Source organism: Solenopsis invicta, chromosome 6 (assembly GCF_016802725.1).
Source record: "Solenopsis invicta isolate M01_SB chromosome 6, UNIL_Sinv_3.0, whole genome shotgun sequence".
Classification (NCBI taxonomy): domain Eukaryota; kingdom Metazoa; phylum Arthropoda; class Insecta; order Hymenoptera; family Formicidae; genus Solenopsis; species Solenopsis invicta.
Window position 1 is genome coordinate 7884619 of NC_052669.1, and position 13367 is coordinate 7897985.

Here is a 13367-nt window from a genome sequence, read left to right on the forward strand (position 1 = left end):
AAGAAACAATTCTATTAAAGAATTTTAGCGTTTGTAGTGTTAAATGGACAAAGTAACAGTTGAAGATAATTGGTTATATTTAAAAGTAGGAACCAATCATCTTTAATTATTATTAGTCACTTAGCAATAAGCGGTTGCGCATTTGAATGCACCAGTTGTATTCCAAACAAGCCGCTTAATAACAGTTAAATGTGATTGGTTCTTTTAGAACCAATAAATTAACGTCTCGAGTCAGGGAAAAATCTAGTAACATTGTCCAACTCTAGTTACACATTTCATGTAAAATGGCTTTACGTGTGACATGTGACTGTAGAAAAGAAAATTTGTAGGTTAGGTTATGTGCGAGGAACTGTATTTACGGTATTTAATTAAATCTTTAATTTTATCTAAATCATAAGTCTTCGTTAAATCTATCGCTGTTCTGTCGAATAAAGTGAAATGGATGAACAGACTGAGCGTAAAAAAGTTAAGCATAATAGAAATACCAATGAATACAAAGCAAAAAAACCGAAAGTGTTGTACAATCGAAAATTCAGGAAACCTTTAAGGAAGAAACGGAAAAATGAATACGATCCTGATGAAGAAGCTAGGTAGAACGTAAAATGCGCACAACGGTCTTTTTAATGCTTTTTACGAATATTTAATGGTGTGTTTAATTTGCAGATTAGAAAAAATAGTTTTTGGTGATACGAGTGATATAGTACATAATTTATTAAATGATAAATCTGAAACGAAGATAAATGATGAATCCGTTGATGTAATTGAGGAAATTGTAGACAAGAATGATGAGAAGGATAAGGAGGATAGTAAGGATAGTGAGGATGAATCGGATCATGATACATCAATTTTGAGTAGTAGTGATGATTCAAAATCAAAGAAAAAGAAAGCAGCATGGATAGACGAAGATGATTATAATTACACGTAAAAAAATTATTTTTTATAAAAATATTTAAACTTGAAGTATTACTTATATTCTTCTTAATACTACTTTGAATGAAAATTCACCTACAAAGTAAATAATTTTTTATTCTGTTTTTTCTAGAATATGTTTTTCTACTTTGTACACTACAAAGTGATAAAATATTTTAACTAACTCTATTTTAAGTAAATTTGTAAACAAATTTTTATTGTATGTTTTAAGCTATCAAAATCTTAACAACTATACTAAATTCTTTTGAATCAACACTTAGATGAATATTCATTCATAATAGCACTCCAATATTAATACTGTATACTCTTTTAATCTATTGATTTTTATATTTTGTAACAGTGTGGATTCAGCTTTGATTGCACAAAATCGCACATTGCCATGTGAAAGACCAGAAAAGTTATATACAACATATTTAGAGAACAGATACAAATTGTTTGTGGGTACTCCAAAATGGGCTAAACTTGAAAAAAATGAAGCTGATGTTGACGATTTAGACAGTGACATCTTGAAGGTACTTTAGTATTTTAGAATTTTATTTCTGCTCTCTCAATAGATTTAATTTTAATATCATTTTCTGTATCCAGCATAGTTGCCACTTAGAAGCACCAAAAGTGAAGAATCTACCAAAAAATATTATCGACATCAAAGCGCTCAAAGCTTTAAATAAGAGCACTCACACAGAAGGCCCTATTATTACTAGTGTGGAATTTCATCCATCATCCACTGTAGCTCTGGTTGCTGGTTCATCAGGTATCCTGTCCCTATTCCAGGTATTCAAAGAAAAATTTTAATTTTTATTAAATTAAGGAAGTGTTTCAATCACACAGTCAGTAGACTCTCTAAAACTATACAGCTCCATCTTTTTCCTCTCAGATACTGTAATTTTACTATTTTACATTATCATGATTTAATACTCTAGAAATACATTAAAAAAATTTTACATTCAATGTTGACTAAAAAAAAAATGCAAAAAAGAAAACATTTTTAACTATTTAGATAGAAATTACTCCTTAAATTAAATCAATAAAATTTTTAGAATATTCTTATCATATCGATTATTATTATAAAAATTATTTCCGTTTTTTAGGTGGATGGTCATACGAATGATAAATTGCACAGTATGCAATTTAAGAAATATCCAATTAGCAAAGCGACATTCATGAAAGAGGGGACAGAAATTTTGCTTGGCTCTCAATATTATCCATATTGCCATACATACGATTTGATGAATGGCAAGACATATAAATTACCTTTGCCAAACAATATTACAAATATGAAGGTCCATAGAATTATAGCTGTAATATCATAAATAACTTTGCAAAAAGTGAATTACAATATACATTTTGATATTTTTAGCATTACGAAGTATCTCCTGATGGCAAGTTAATAGCATTGTGTGGAAGATTCGGCGAGATATATTTGTTACACAGCTCTACTAAGGAACTCGTCAGTATACTTAAAATGAATTCGAAATGCAGAGTACTAGCGTTCACGCCAGATAGTAAAATGCTTATTACGCATGGTGGTAAGTAGACCTGTATGATTTATACCTTGACATAAGATGGTCCTTAAATATTTTAAAACATTTTAAAGGGTGATTCCTCATATTAAATTAAAAACTATTCGAAACGGCTTAGTTTCCAAGATACATGGTGTCAAAGTTGAAGGAAAAAAAATTGTTTTTTAATTTCGCAAACACTCGGATTATCTTGATGAAATTTTGTGTATGTTTTAAGAAGTCAAAGACTCGTTTTAGGGTCATATATCGTTTTTTAATTCAGTCATAGACAGACCTAAGGATGAACAGATGTGCACCATTGCAGACAAAAATTTTATATGATCACACTAGTCATATCAAACTAGTTATAAATTTCCAACATGTGGTCATATGAAGTTTTTGCCTTGAATTAATGTAAGGAATCATCCTTTAAAATCTCTTGAAATATTCAAAGATCATCCTGAATATTTATCGATAAGATCTCCAAAGATTGCTACATTAAATTTATACCTCATCCAAACTACAGACGGCAGTGAGATGTATATATGGGATTTGAATACTCGCACGTGCGTCAATCGTGCCGTAGACGACGGATGCTTGTCTTGCACATCACTCGCAATGTCTCCGAGCGGCCAATTTATAGCTACCGGTAGCGCACAAGGTGTAGTCAATCTATATGACACGAAAAGTGTGTTGAAAGATCAAAGCCCAATGCCTTTAAAGATAGTGATGAATCTCGTGACCAGTGTCACGAACTTGAAATTTAATCCAACTTCTGAGATATTGAGCGCGGCGTCGGTTGACAAACACAATGCATTTAAGATGTTGCATCTGCCGTCATTTACCGTATTCTCAAACTTTCCGACACTTCAAACCATTATAGGTCTGCCACAAACGATTGACTTTTCCCCTGGCAGTGGTTATCTCAGCATTTCAAATAGAACAGGTTCCGCTTTGCTGTACAGATTGCGGCATTATGGAAATTATTAATTGTATTCATAAAATAACTTTTTTAAAAATAATAAATCATTGTTTTTTATTGTTAACCTTTAATAACTGCTGACTTGGAAATTATACTTAAGGTTTGATTTATTCAATGGAACCATTATCTCTTTGGTAATCGAAAGAATTTTCTCTTGGAATTTACTCTCAAAATCATGATAACCGTGGGACATGGACTGGGAAGAATTTTACTATATTCTCTTTCTTTCTTCAATCCTTAATTCTTGTCAAAGCGTGGTGATTTCAGCGTATTTTTGTGATATGCGCTTTTTCTTTTACAAATTACACAGATATATGGGAGCAGCGTACAATTCTCTGCGCCACGATCACTACAGTTACTAATAGTATTAGTAAAGTTATTACATATAATTTAGTAAAATTTACAATTTTATTAAAATTTTACTAAAAATAGTAGAACATTTCGAAATTCATGTCCCACAATTTAAGGGATTAATTTTATAATTTGAGGGATAAATTCTAAGAGAAAATTTTCTTCATATATTACTTCTATTGATTTATTCATACAATTAATATTACACAATCTAGGCTAAAGTCTAAAGATACGCAACATTAGAAAGATATCTAGTACTATGTTATACAAATATGTTTAAACAAGAAATTATAAAAGTGCTACATATTTAAATTGCAGCGAAATTGTTCTTGTTTTTATTTATAATATCACATATCAAGTTATACTATTGTTTCATTTTCATTGTATAGTAGTAAAAAAAAATTAATCTTTTTTGCTATATCTTTATTAAAAGTAATCTTCTCTTTACGTATTAAAGTAATTTCTATTTATGAAGAAACAATCGTGATGCGAGTTACATTTAAAATCAATTTTATTTTACTTTAAAGGTAAAGTTTTATTTGAATATATTGTCTTCAAAAGGGACATATACAAATAATATATCTTGTTATGAAAATTCTTGTACAAAGTAGTAAAGATTACAAACTAATTTTTTTTTTCCATTTAAATGAATCTCAATATATGTGCAGTCCAATTGATCATGGATTTTTTTTTATATCTAATATACAGACTTTGTACGCGTTGCAGTTGTACTATTTCCTGCACATCTAATTGCATAAATATTTTTTATATCTTTGTCAATATCTATATATTTGTACTAAACACACACATGAGTAAAGAATTGATATAATTTAGTTTTGTAAATGAAATAGGTTTCAATATTTTAGATGAACATTTAGAAAAGTAAGACGATAATAATGTGCAATGAGTTACATATTCTAATATATTCAAAATGTAATTTTTAAGTTATAAATTTACCTTACAGAAGATTGTCACCTTTGGTCATTTATAGCTATGTTCATTAAAATTAAATTATCCAGAATTCCGCACGTATTTTGTAGAAATAAGTAATTTTGAACTTAATTTTTATAAAATACACACAAAGTAAATATACACACGCGTACGTACATACATATACATATTTCAGCCACGATGCTGCTTGGCATATACTGTTTCATTATTACATCTCAATTATTTTTGTTTTTAAAGAATATCGAGTCGTTGTAAGCTTACTTAACAAGATATAATAGTTTTATAAATAGTTTTATTATACATCATATATATGATATATGTATATAATTTCTTTTTCGGTTGCATGTGTATATTTACATGTATAATTCTCTTCTGAACTTATGGTGCAACCAAAAAGGAAATGATTCTTTAAGCAAATAAAGAATATGGAATTAACTTCTCACACGAGATTCTGAAAAAAAGCTTTGAAAAGTTAATATTTTTATTTTTGCTTCTTTATCTTGAACGACTTCCAACGACTATATCATCGAAATCATGTTGATAGAGAAAAAGAGAATGCCTATTAAACCATTTGTCTTATTTAAAATAAAGTACAAATGTTACAATTTTTTCGGTAATTTAAATCATGTTAAAATAGTTTCATTGAATAGAATGTTAAATATTCTTTATTTATTTATTTATTACATTAATAACTGTCGTGTGTGAGACACGAGATTTATTCTTTTTAGCTGAACTTCTTACATGTCATCTTTTCCCTTTTTTTTTAATGAGAAAAGAAAAAGAGAAAAGATAAATCATGCAAGAAGTTCAGCTAAAAGAAATAAATAATAATCTTCGATAATAAGTCTACGATGTCGTCGAAGATTATCATTTATTGCAACTGTCAATTTTTAGCATTATACATCATTATTTCTTTTTCTTATTTTTAGCATTACGTAACTATTTAACTTAGAACTTTATTAAAGTAAATTATTAATTATTTAAAGATTATAACTTTGTGTAATTTATCTGGTTTATAATTTGTGAAATGGTGTTCTTTTTTCAGTCGCTTGTCGCTTTTACAATCGAAAAAAGGTAAAAAGAAACAAGATCTTATTAATCACACGTCTAAAGTCAGGTAAAACAAAACATCATACATAAGCAAAATCAATATAAAGTATCGAGCATAGCATGAATAAATCCACAAATTATAATATAAAAATTTCATTAAGATAAAAGAATTTTTACGACAACAAGAAAGACCCTCTCTTGTTTAAAATCCAGTCTATTAAAAACCAGTGTTACTTTCGCTAAGATAATGTACAATGATAAATAATGAGATAAATATCTGCAAATTAATATGAGCAAATTGTACTCGAGTCGAGGACAGAAAAAAATAGACAATTCTGAATCATTACAGTTGTGAGTACATATAAAATTATATAAACTACAAAAAAATAAAGTTTAAACAATGGATGTTACATTATTGTTTACATGGACTGTGGAGACATAAGAATTCTATATTATTAATAGATTTATTTACATTGTTCAATGTGTTTTGGCACTCTGTATAATATCTCGCTCGATATTCTATAAGTGATTAATAAAGATCTTGAACTTTCATTTCTCGATTATTGCTAAACAGGATTACAGGTTTACAACCAAGACATTTAATTTTAAATGAATTGCTACAGCCAATAAATATAATTAATACAAATTTTGTATACAATTAATACAATTTTGTATTAATATAAATCTGGCATTATACACTTAAACGTGTTTATGCACAGCATTTACAAATACTTCCTATTATCTTTTCTTACCTTCTTTTGTTTGCTCTATTTCAGAGTCTGATAATCAACATATATACAGGGTGTCTCAGACCCAGTCGCGACACTCGTTAACAGCATACTCCTGAGATCATTTCGAGACAAAAATCCTAAATCTCACAATGTCAAGACTATAGTAGTTTTTAAATTAGAAGGGTTCAAAGTTGGCAAATCAAACTGTCCGAAATTCGCGCGCTCAGCACACCGTACCATGAAGATATGTGCAAAATCAATATGAAAAATGAGTATCATATTTAGGAACATTTTCGCTACTGTGCAATGTGCCAAACCTGAGCGCGCAAATTTTGGACAGTTTGATTTGTCAACTTTAAACTCTTCTCATTTTAAAACTATTGTATCCTCGACATTTTGATACTAGGATTTTCGTCTCGAAATGATCTCAGGAGACTACCATTAATGAATGTCACACGAGATTTGAGACATTCTGTATATACATGCATATATACACGCGCACATGTGTATATCGTATATGTATAACATATACACACACAAAACATTTTCTATCATACATATATATATACATTTCGTTATTTTTGTATGCAATGTGAACATTTCGAGTCTACGTTTTTTCTTGAAATTTTAACGATTCCACATTGGATTCTTCATTTTCTGCATTCCTTTGGTGAATCGGTGTGAGAAACACTAGCTATTGGTCCGTTGCGGTCGTTGGGAGAGTGCTGGTGTCTCCGTTGCCGCTTTCTACTATAAGCATCACAGTCTCGGTTGCACCTCTCACACACTCTATCTGGTGGCTTCCCCAGTCTTTGCGCTGACAAAACGTGGAACAGTACGGTGTGCGTCTGCATAGAGAGCACTCTGCAAACGCTTCTCGATTACAGTTGGCACACTGAAATTTATTATATGTACATATATATGTAGATATTATTTTTACTTTGTATTTATATTTTATATTGTAATAGTGATGATTATCTATGCTAAAACAAATTCTTTTTAAACAACTAATGAATGTGTACAAAGCATGTACACAGAAAAATAGCATTCTACTGCTAAGAAAAACGATTACCCAACTTTTTATCTTTTACATAATGGTTATCTTAACAAAGAATATTTTTTTAAATATACTGATCATAAATTTGAGAAAAATTCACTATCACGTATTTAAAAAAATTTTTTTATTCTTTCACAGAATGTATGAATGATTAGATAGTAATCTATGTAAAAATCTGTGATATCTCAACATTATTAATTTGACTTACTTAAGTTTATACTTACAGAGTTTGAAGTTTTGAAATTACATTTATAAGGAAAAGCATTTATAATTTATTTATAATAATTATAATAATTTATAATAATTATATAACCATGAAATTTTGAAGATAGAACAGAAACAAAAAAAATGTTTTGTCTCTGCAAATATATACTTTTTATATATGCATAATAAATACCTTTTTATTATGCGTATCAGATGACGGTTGTAATCCAACAGCCTCGATGACATCCGTTCGCCCTCCGAGTTGTGCAACCAACGCCTGCTCTCTTCTCTGCTGCCTGTTTAACTCTTTTGCCTCTTCCAAGATTCGTCGAAATTCGTAAGCCAATTTCATCATTTTATTTGACATTTCGTCTAGTTTCTTAAAAACGTCATCGCCTTGACCGTTTTCCGTTTGTGCATTTTGCACAACTGTGTCCTGTTCCTGAGGTTGTTGCACAACTAACCCATCCGCGGAAACAAACTGCGGCCAGACCTCCTTGTCAGGCACAACAACCTCATCGCCGCTATCTTCATTATTGCTGCCATCTCGCGAAATCTCAAGCTTATGCTTGCGGGAAGGAACCTCTCCATCAGATGAATCTTTGGGTCTTTTTCGACGTTTGTATGGAGTGAAAAGGCGAACTGGTCCCGTCTGAATAGATTAATATCACATAAACTATATATTTATAATTTATAATATATATACATATACAGAGCATATATTATTTTAAGTTATTTAGGAACGTTTGATAAACAAATATTAAACGCAAGTGATTTGCTTACCGCGCTGTCATCATCGCAACACGCCGCACAGGTGCAAGAAGTAGCATGAGGTTTCAAAATCTGTTCATCTATAAGAGTCTGCAAACTTCTTCCACCAAATCGAATACTTCGTTTCCAATCTTTGCTAGATGCTCTGCCGCAGAGGGCCTCGAATTCGCTAGGTGTGTACCAATCTGAGCCGAGTTTGATACATCGTCCTCTGCCGCCAGATCCGAATCTACTCTTGTGCAATTCTGCATTTGTGTTCTTACATCTAATAGGTAGCACTGCTAAATTCGCTGAATCCGACCAGCTGTATATAGGTTGAGAGCTGGGTGTAGATACATGTATCTGCTCCGTTTCCGTTTCATCTGTGCTATTCTGAATCACTATGTGAGTTGCTTTCAGCTCACCATTCCAACGTAGAGGATCCGAGTCTTTGTCATGACGTGGTTCACAGATAAACCCATTGTCAACGCATAGCATCTGCTTGAACTGCCCTGAACCTGGCAGCTACAAGGGAAAAAATATGTCTAAAGTATAATTATTTTTTAATTTGTGATATGCAAGAATTATTCCAAAACATTAAATATTGAAATAAAATTATAACTTGTTTACATGAAGAAAGTTTGCATAGTCAAGAAAAACATATTCTCGTTATTTAATAATAATTTTCCCCAAGTTAAAAAGAAAAAATTTTGGATAGAAAATACAATGTTTTCAAGAATTATAATTTTTTAAATTCATTCAAAACAATTGTGTTCTTTAGACAACTCTTATAATATTGAAATAAAAAATATAATATTTTGCAGAAATTAAATATTATCAAATTCTTTAAAAATTAAATTACATATAAGCAAGACAATTATTTCTTAATTGTATATAAAACAATGATCGTTAAGTAGAACATATTATAGTATTAATTTGATATTAATGTTTTTTTGCAGTTTTTTTTCTATTCTCTCTTATTTGAAATTAGATATTGCTTACTCAAATTAATCCTACATTAAAATATAAAGACAAGTCACAAGTTTGCAGTGTGTGTGTGTGTGTATGCGTGTGCGTGTACACACGCATATATGCGTGTGCGTGTACACACGCATATATATATATATATAGTTATCATTATTATTTATATTATGTAAGATTACATAAAAGGATTGCTCCAAGACATTTTTACAAAAAGATCATTTTCCAATCTTCTAAATGATATAAAGAATAAGAATGAATATTGCTCAAGTGTATAATCTTATCTCTATACAAGATTTACATTACAAAATAAAAATTGATACATTGAAACAATAAAATTTTCTGAAAGGTTACACTTGTTTTGAGAAGCTCGAGAGTTGACCAATATAGTCATAAGAATACACATACACACACACAGGCACGCCAAACAAATCGTGCGCTTCTGTGTCACCGTCATAATGAACGCGTGCCAGGCATCAGCATTAGCACCAGCAATAGCAGCAGCAGGTGAAGAAAGAAGCATACAAGGCCATGTAGTTTACTGTCATTTCGAAGTCGCGCTAGCGTCCTCGAAGTGAATCGACAAGCAAGTTGGCAAGTGCCTTGCGATCTTACGAACCGCAACGTACCTGCAGTTGATCCGAGGTGATGACGTTGAAGGTCGTGCCATTGGTCGAGTTCGCTACTCCGATGATGGAGCCCACAGGAAGAGAGACCGGCACACCAACCCCAGGAACGCCCGGCACACCCGGCACCGCAGTGACGCTCGCCGTGACCGCGACGGGATGTGCCTCGTGCTCGCTCGTCAGCGCGGCCGCCTCCTCGGTCTCGCTCGTCAACGGTTCGGACATGTCCGGTAGCACGGCGACACTTTCCGATGTTTGGCTCTCCTCCATTTCGGCTGTTCTCGCCTCGTCTCGTCTCGCCTCGCCTCGCCGCGCCGCGCACTCGTCTCCTCGCTTCTCTTCGCCCGGCCTCGCCCGCCGTCGTCAACGGCCGTCGATGTCCGGATTCGTCGCCGAGTGCCGCCGAGGGCGCAGAGTGCGATTTGTTGTCTCGTCTCCGATCTCGCTTCTTCGGTCTTCGTCTTCGGTGTCGGTCTCGCGTCCATTTGCGCAATGGCGTCGGCGCTCGGCGCACGCCTGACCCGACGCGACGACGCTATGGAGAATGACGCACATTACCTACCTACTTACCTACCTACCCACCTACCTATCTACCTACCTATAATACCTATTCGATTTCTATCTTCGATCTGAAAAGGGCGAGAATTTTGAAAAACATCGTTTCTCTTGCACACGTATTCATTTATTCACTATACTATTTTATATATTATATTGCATTATTTAAAAAAATATAGAAATTTTCAATTGTTTCTGTATTTTAAATAAAAGTATAGTTTACATATGCGCGTTGCGTACGTATGTATAGAGGGTGTTTAACAACTATTAGTTAACTTTAAATAAAGTTAACTTGACGGATAGTAGAGGTTATAGTTTCATTCCACGAGTTCACAACTCCGTCTTGCTCCATTTGAGACGGATGATCGAGTTGTGAACTCGGAATGAAACTATAACCTCTACTACCCGTTCTTTTTTCTCATTGAATCAATATATATATTCAAATTAAATTTTTTATATCTTTTTTTTCATATAATTCGCAATATTTTGATCAATGTTTTTCCGAGATAAACTGTTTTTAGATTTTAATAATAATTTGAAAAATTCAATTTTTGCAACTTTGATTGCTCTCGAAACTTGATATTGATGATCGGATTTAAACTACGAAAAGTTAAATAGAGAAATTATTACATTCTTGAGTTAATTTCAGTTGAAAAAAATTACTTTAATAGAATTATAATTACAAAGATATATATAATATGGAAATTGGAAAACTGCAATTTAAATGATAATTTCTTTCGATATTGATCAAAGAATTTATAGAAAGGTGTCCATTAATTTTGGAACGTGCTGTATATCCGCATATAAATTTTCTGCGAATAGGCAATAAATTATGCCCGTGTATAAGAATTTTTTTAAAATATAGAATGCTAATTTCGCACATTAAGCGCGGCTGTAAGACTGCACAATAGCGGTTAAAAGTTATGGAATTATATACGCACATGAGTAATGTGAAGATCGCCACGAGTTAATCATGACTATCAAAAATTATCTAGTTGCTAGTCCCTTGAGGAAATATGAAATTTGTCTTGTTTTTTAATGACTTCTCTGGAACTTCGATACACCGATAAAGCAAGGCACCCTCCTAGTTCGCAGCGATCGATTATGGCAGCGTTCAGAAAAATCATTTTTAAACGATCATCTCTAAATAACATGAAAATAATGAAATATTATGTAGTATAAAGTTTCGGTAATACGTACATTAGGTTAATATTTACATCACAAATTATTAAGTATCTTTCATTCTTGTATTTATATTTATTAACATACATACATGGGCGCACGTTTGTCCGCATTCATAGAGAGCGGGAGAAATACATATGCATACATATTTTTTTTTATTTATAATTTTTCTTGTATTAATATATTTGACGTAAAATATATTAATTTATATAATATATTTTGTAAAGAATTTGTTTTTTAATAGTCTTTTAATGATTTTTCACATGAAATAAGAAGATTAAAGCAAAAGAAGATGTATGAGAGAATCAAGCTGATTTTAAAATCAACATTAAAATATAAGAAACAATAAAACATTAAAATTAAAGCATAAAGTTATTTTTACATTTTATCATATTCTAGTTGGAAAATAAAAAAATTTATCCTCTGTTATTTTGATTTTTATCATATTTTTCTTTAAAACTGTATAACTTCTCTTGAAAAAAAGTTGATAAATTTGTTTCAATAAACTGATCAATACTGATTATCATCAATAATGATATTTTATCAATTAACTGACGAAATATAATCAGTTACTGATCAGTAATCAGTTTATTGAAACAAGTTTATCAACTTTTTTTTCAAGGGTTTGTTTAAAATATTTTTTATAATTGAAGACTAATTAACATATTTATTAGATAAAATAGGAACATTGAAATAGGTATCTACGTTGTATAAGTGTATATCATTTCTCAGAATTGTGTGAAATATGGCTGTCAGAGGAACTTTAATTTCCTTGAATGAGATTATACAACGAGCGATTGGTATCAACGATATTGAACAAATGCCAGGTAATAAAGAGGAAATTGGTATAAAAAAGTGAAATCATTAATGCTCGTGCTAAATTAATTTTATATTTTTCAAGGCGTCCAGAATTTGAATCGTAGATCTGATCCACAAGAAGAAGCGTTTTTGTATGGCACGCTAAATCATCCGTCTCTAAGTGAATCGTCTTGGTCACAGATCGATCGCTCACCTCTTCATGAAAGACGATGCAGACAACAACGACGGCGACGACGGCGATGGAAAATTAGTAATTGCTTTCGGTGTACATCGGCCGTGAGAGACGAGGCACATAACTCGCAAATAGCGTCCCCGTCTGAGAAATCTCCAGGGTTGGAAAGTAATGCGTTACTTGTAACGCACTTACCGTTACTTTTCTTTGACAATGGACTGGTAACAACTAGAAAGTAACTTTTCCAATCCTGGAAATCTCCGACCTGTCAAATGTCAAGATCTCAGTTTTTATGATAGAATGAATAAGATCTTCGCTTTTCGACAAACTTATTATTTTATTATAATTGATTGATAGAGTTGAAATACCTTTTATATTTTAGATTAAAATTGTTTGCGGATTCCAAAAGGAATATCAATAATATTCTTTTTTGTGTGAAAGAGTTATTATAAAAAAGTATTAAAAAATTATCAACTCTTTTAAATGAAATGATATATTTTTTAACTTATTATCTAATAAAAACTTAA

General features: G+C 31.5%; 3 protein-coding genes across 4 annotated transcripts; 2 read left to right on the forward strand and 1 right to left on the reverse strand.

Annotated features, from left to right (window-relative positions):
* The first annotated feature begins 261 nt into the window (after positions 1 to 261).
* Positions 262 to 3482, forward strand: LOC105196667 (U3 small nucleolar RNA-associated protein 18 homolog). Its single transcript, XM_026138467.2, has 7 exons — positions 262 to 590; positions 664 to 921; positions 1271 to 1442; positions 1516 to 1701; positions 2019 to 2210; positions 2288 to 2456; positions 2956 to 3482. The coding sequence occupies exons 1-7, from the start codon at positions 439 to 441 to the stop codon at positions 3417 to 3419; spliced, it is 1593 nt and encodes a 530-aa protein (XP_025994252.1). The 5' UTR covers positions 262 to 438; the 3' UTR covers positions 3420 to 3482.
* Positions 3483 to 3935: 453 nt separating this feature from the next.
* On the reverse strand, positions 3936 to 10572 carry LOC105196559 (deformed epidermal autoregulatory factor 1). Its single transcript, XM_011162567.3, has 4 exons — positions 10116 to 10572; positions 8539 to 9030; positions 7949 to 8407; positions 3936 to 7389 (listed from the first exon to the last, which is right to left on the reverse strand). The coding sequence occupies exons 1-4, from the start codon at positions 10380 to 10382 to the stop codon at positions 7189 to 7191; spliced, it is 1419 nt and encodes a 472-aa protein (XP_011160869.1). The 5' UTR covers positions 10383 to 10572; the 3' UTR covers positions 3936 to 7188.
* A 79-nt stretch (positions 10573 to 10651) lies between these two features.
* On the forward strand, positions 10652 to 13345 carry LOC105196570. 2 transcript variants are annotated; one of them, XM_039450181.1, is made up of 3 exons: positions 10652 to 10786; positions 12524 to 12676; positions 12751 to 13345. In XM_039450181.1, the coding sequence occupies exons 2-3, from the start codon at positions 12595 to 12597 to the stop codon at positions 13077 to 13079; spliced, it is 411 nt and encodes a 136-aa protein (XP_039306115.1). In that variant the 5' UTR covers positions 10652 to 10786; positions 12524 to 12594; the 3' UTR covers positions 13080 to 13345. The 2 variants fall into 2 exon arrangements, with proteins under 2 accessions (XP_039306115.1, XP_025994259.1); XM_026138474.2 differs by having other exon boundaries at positions 12582 to 12676.
* Positions 13346 to 13367: the final 22 nt, after the last annotated feature.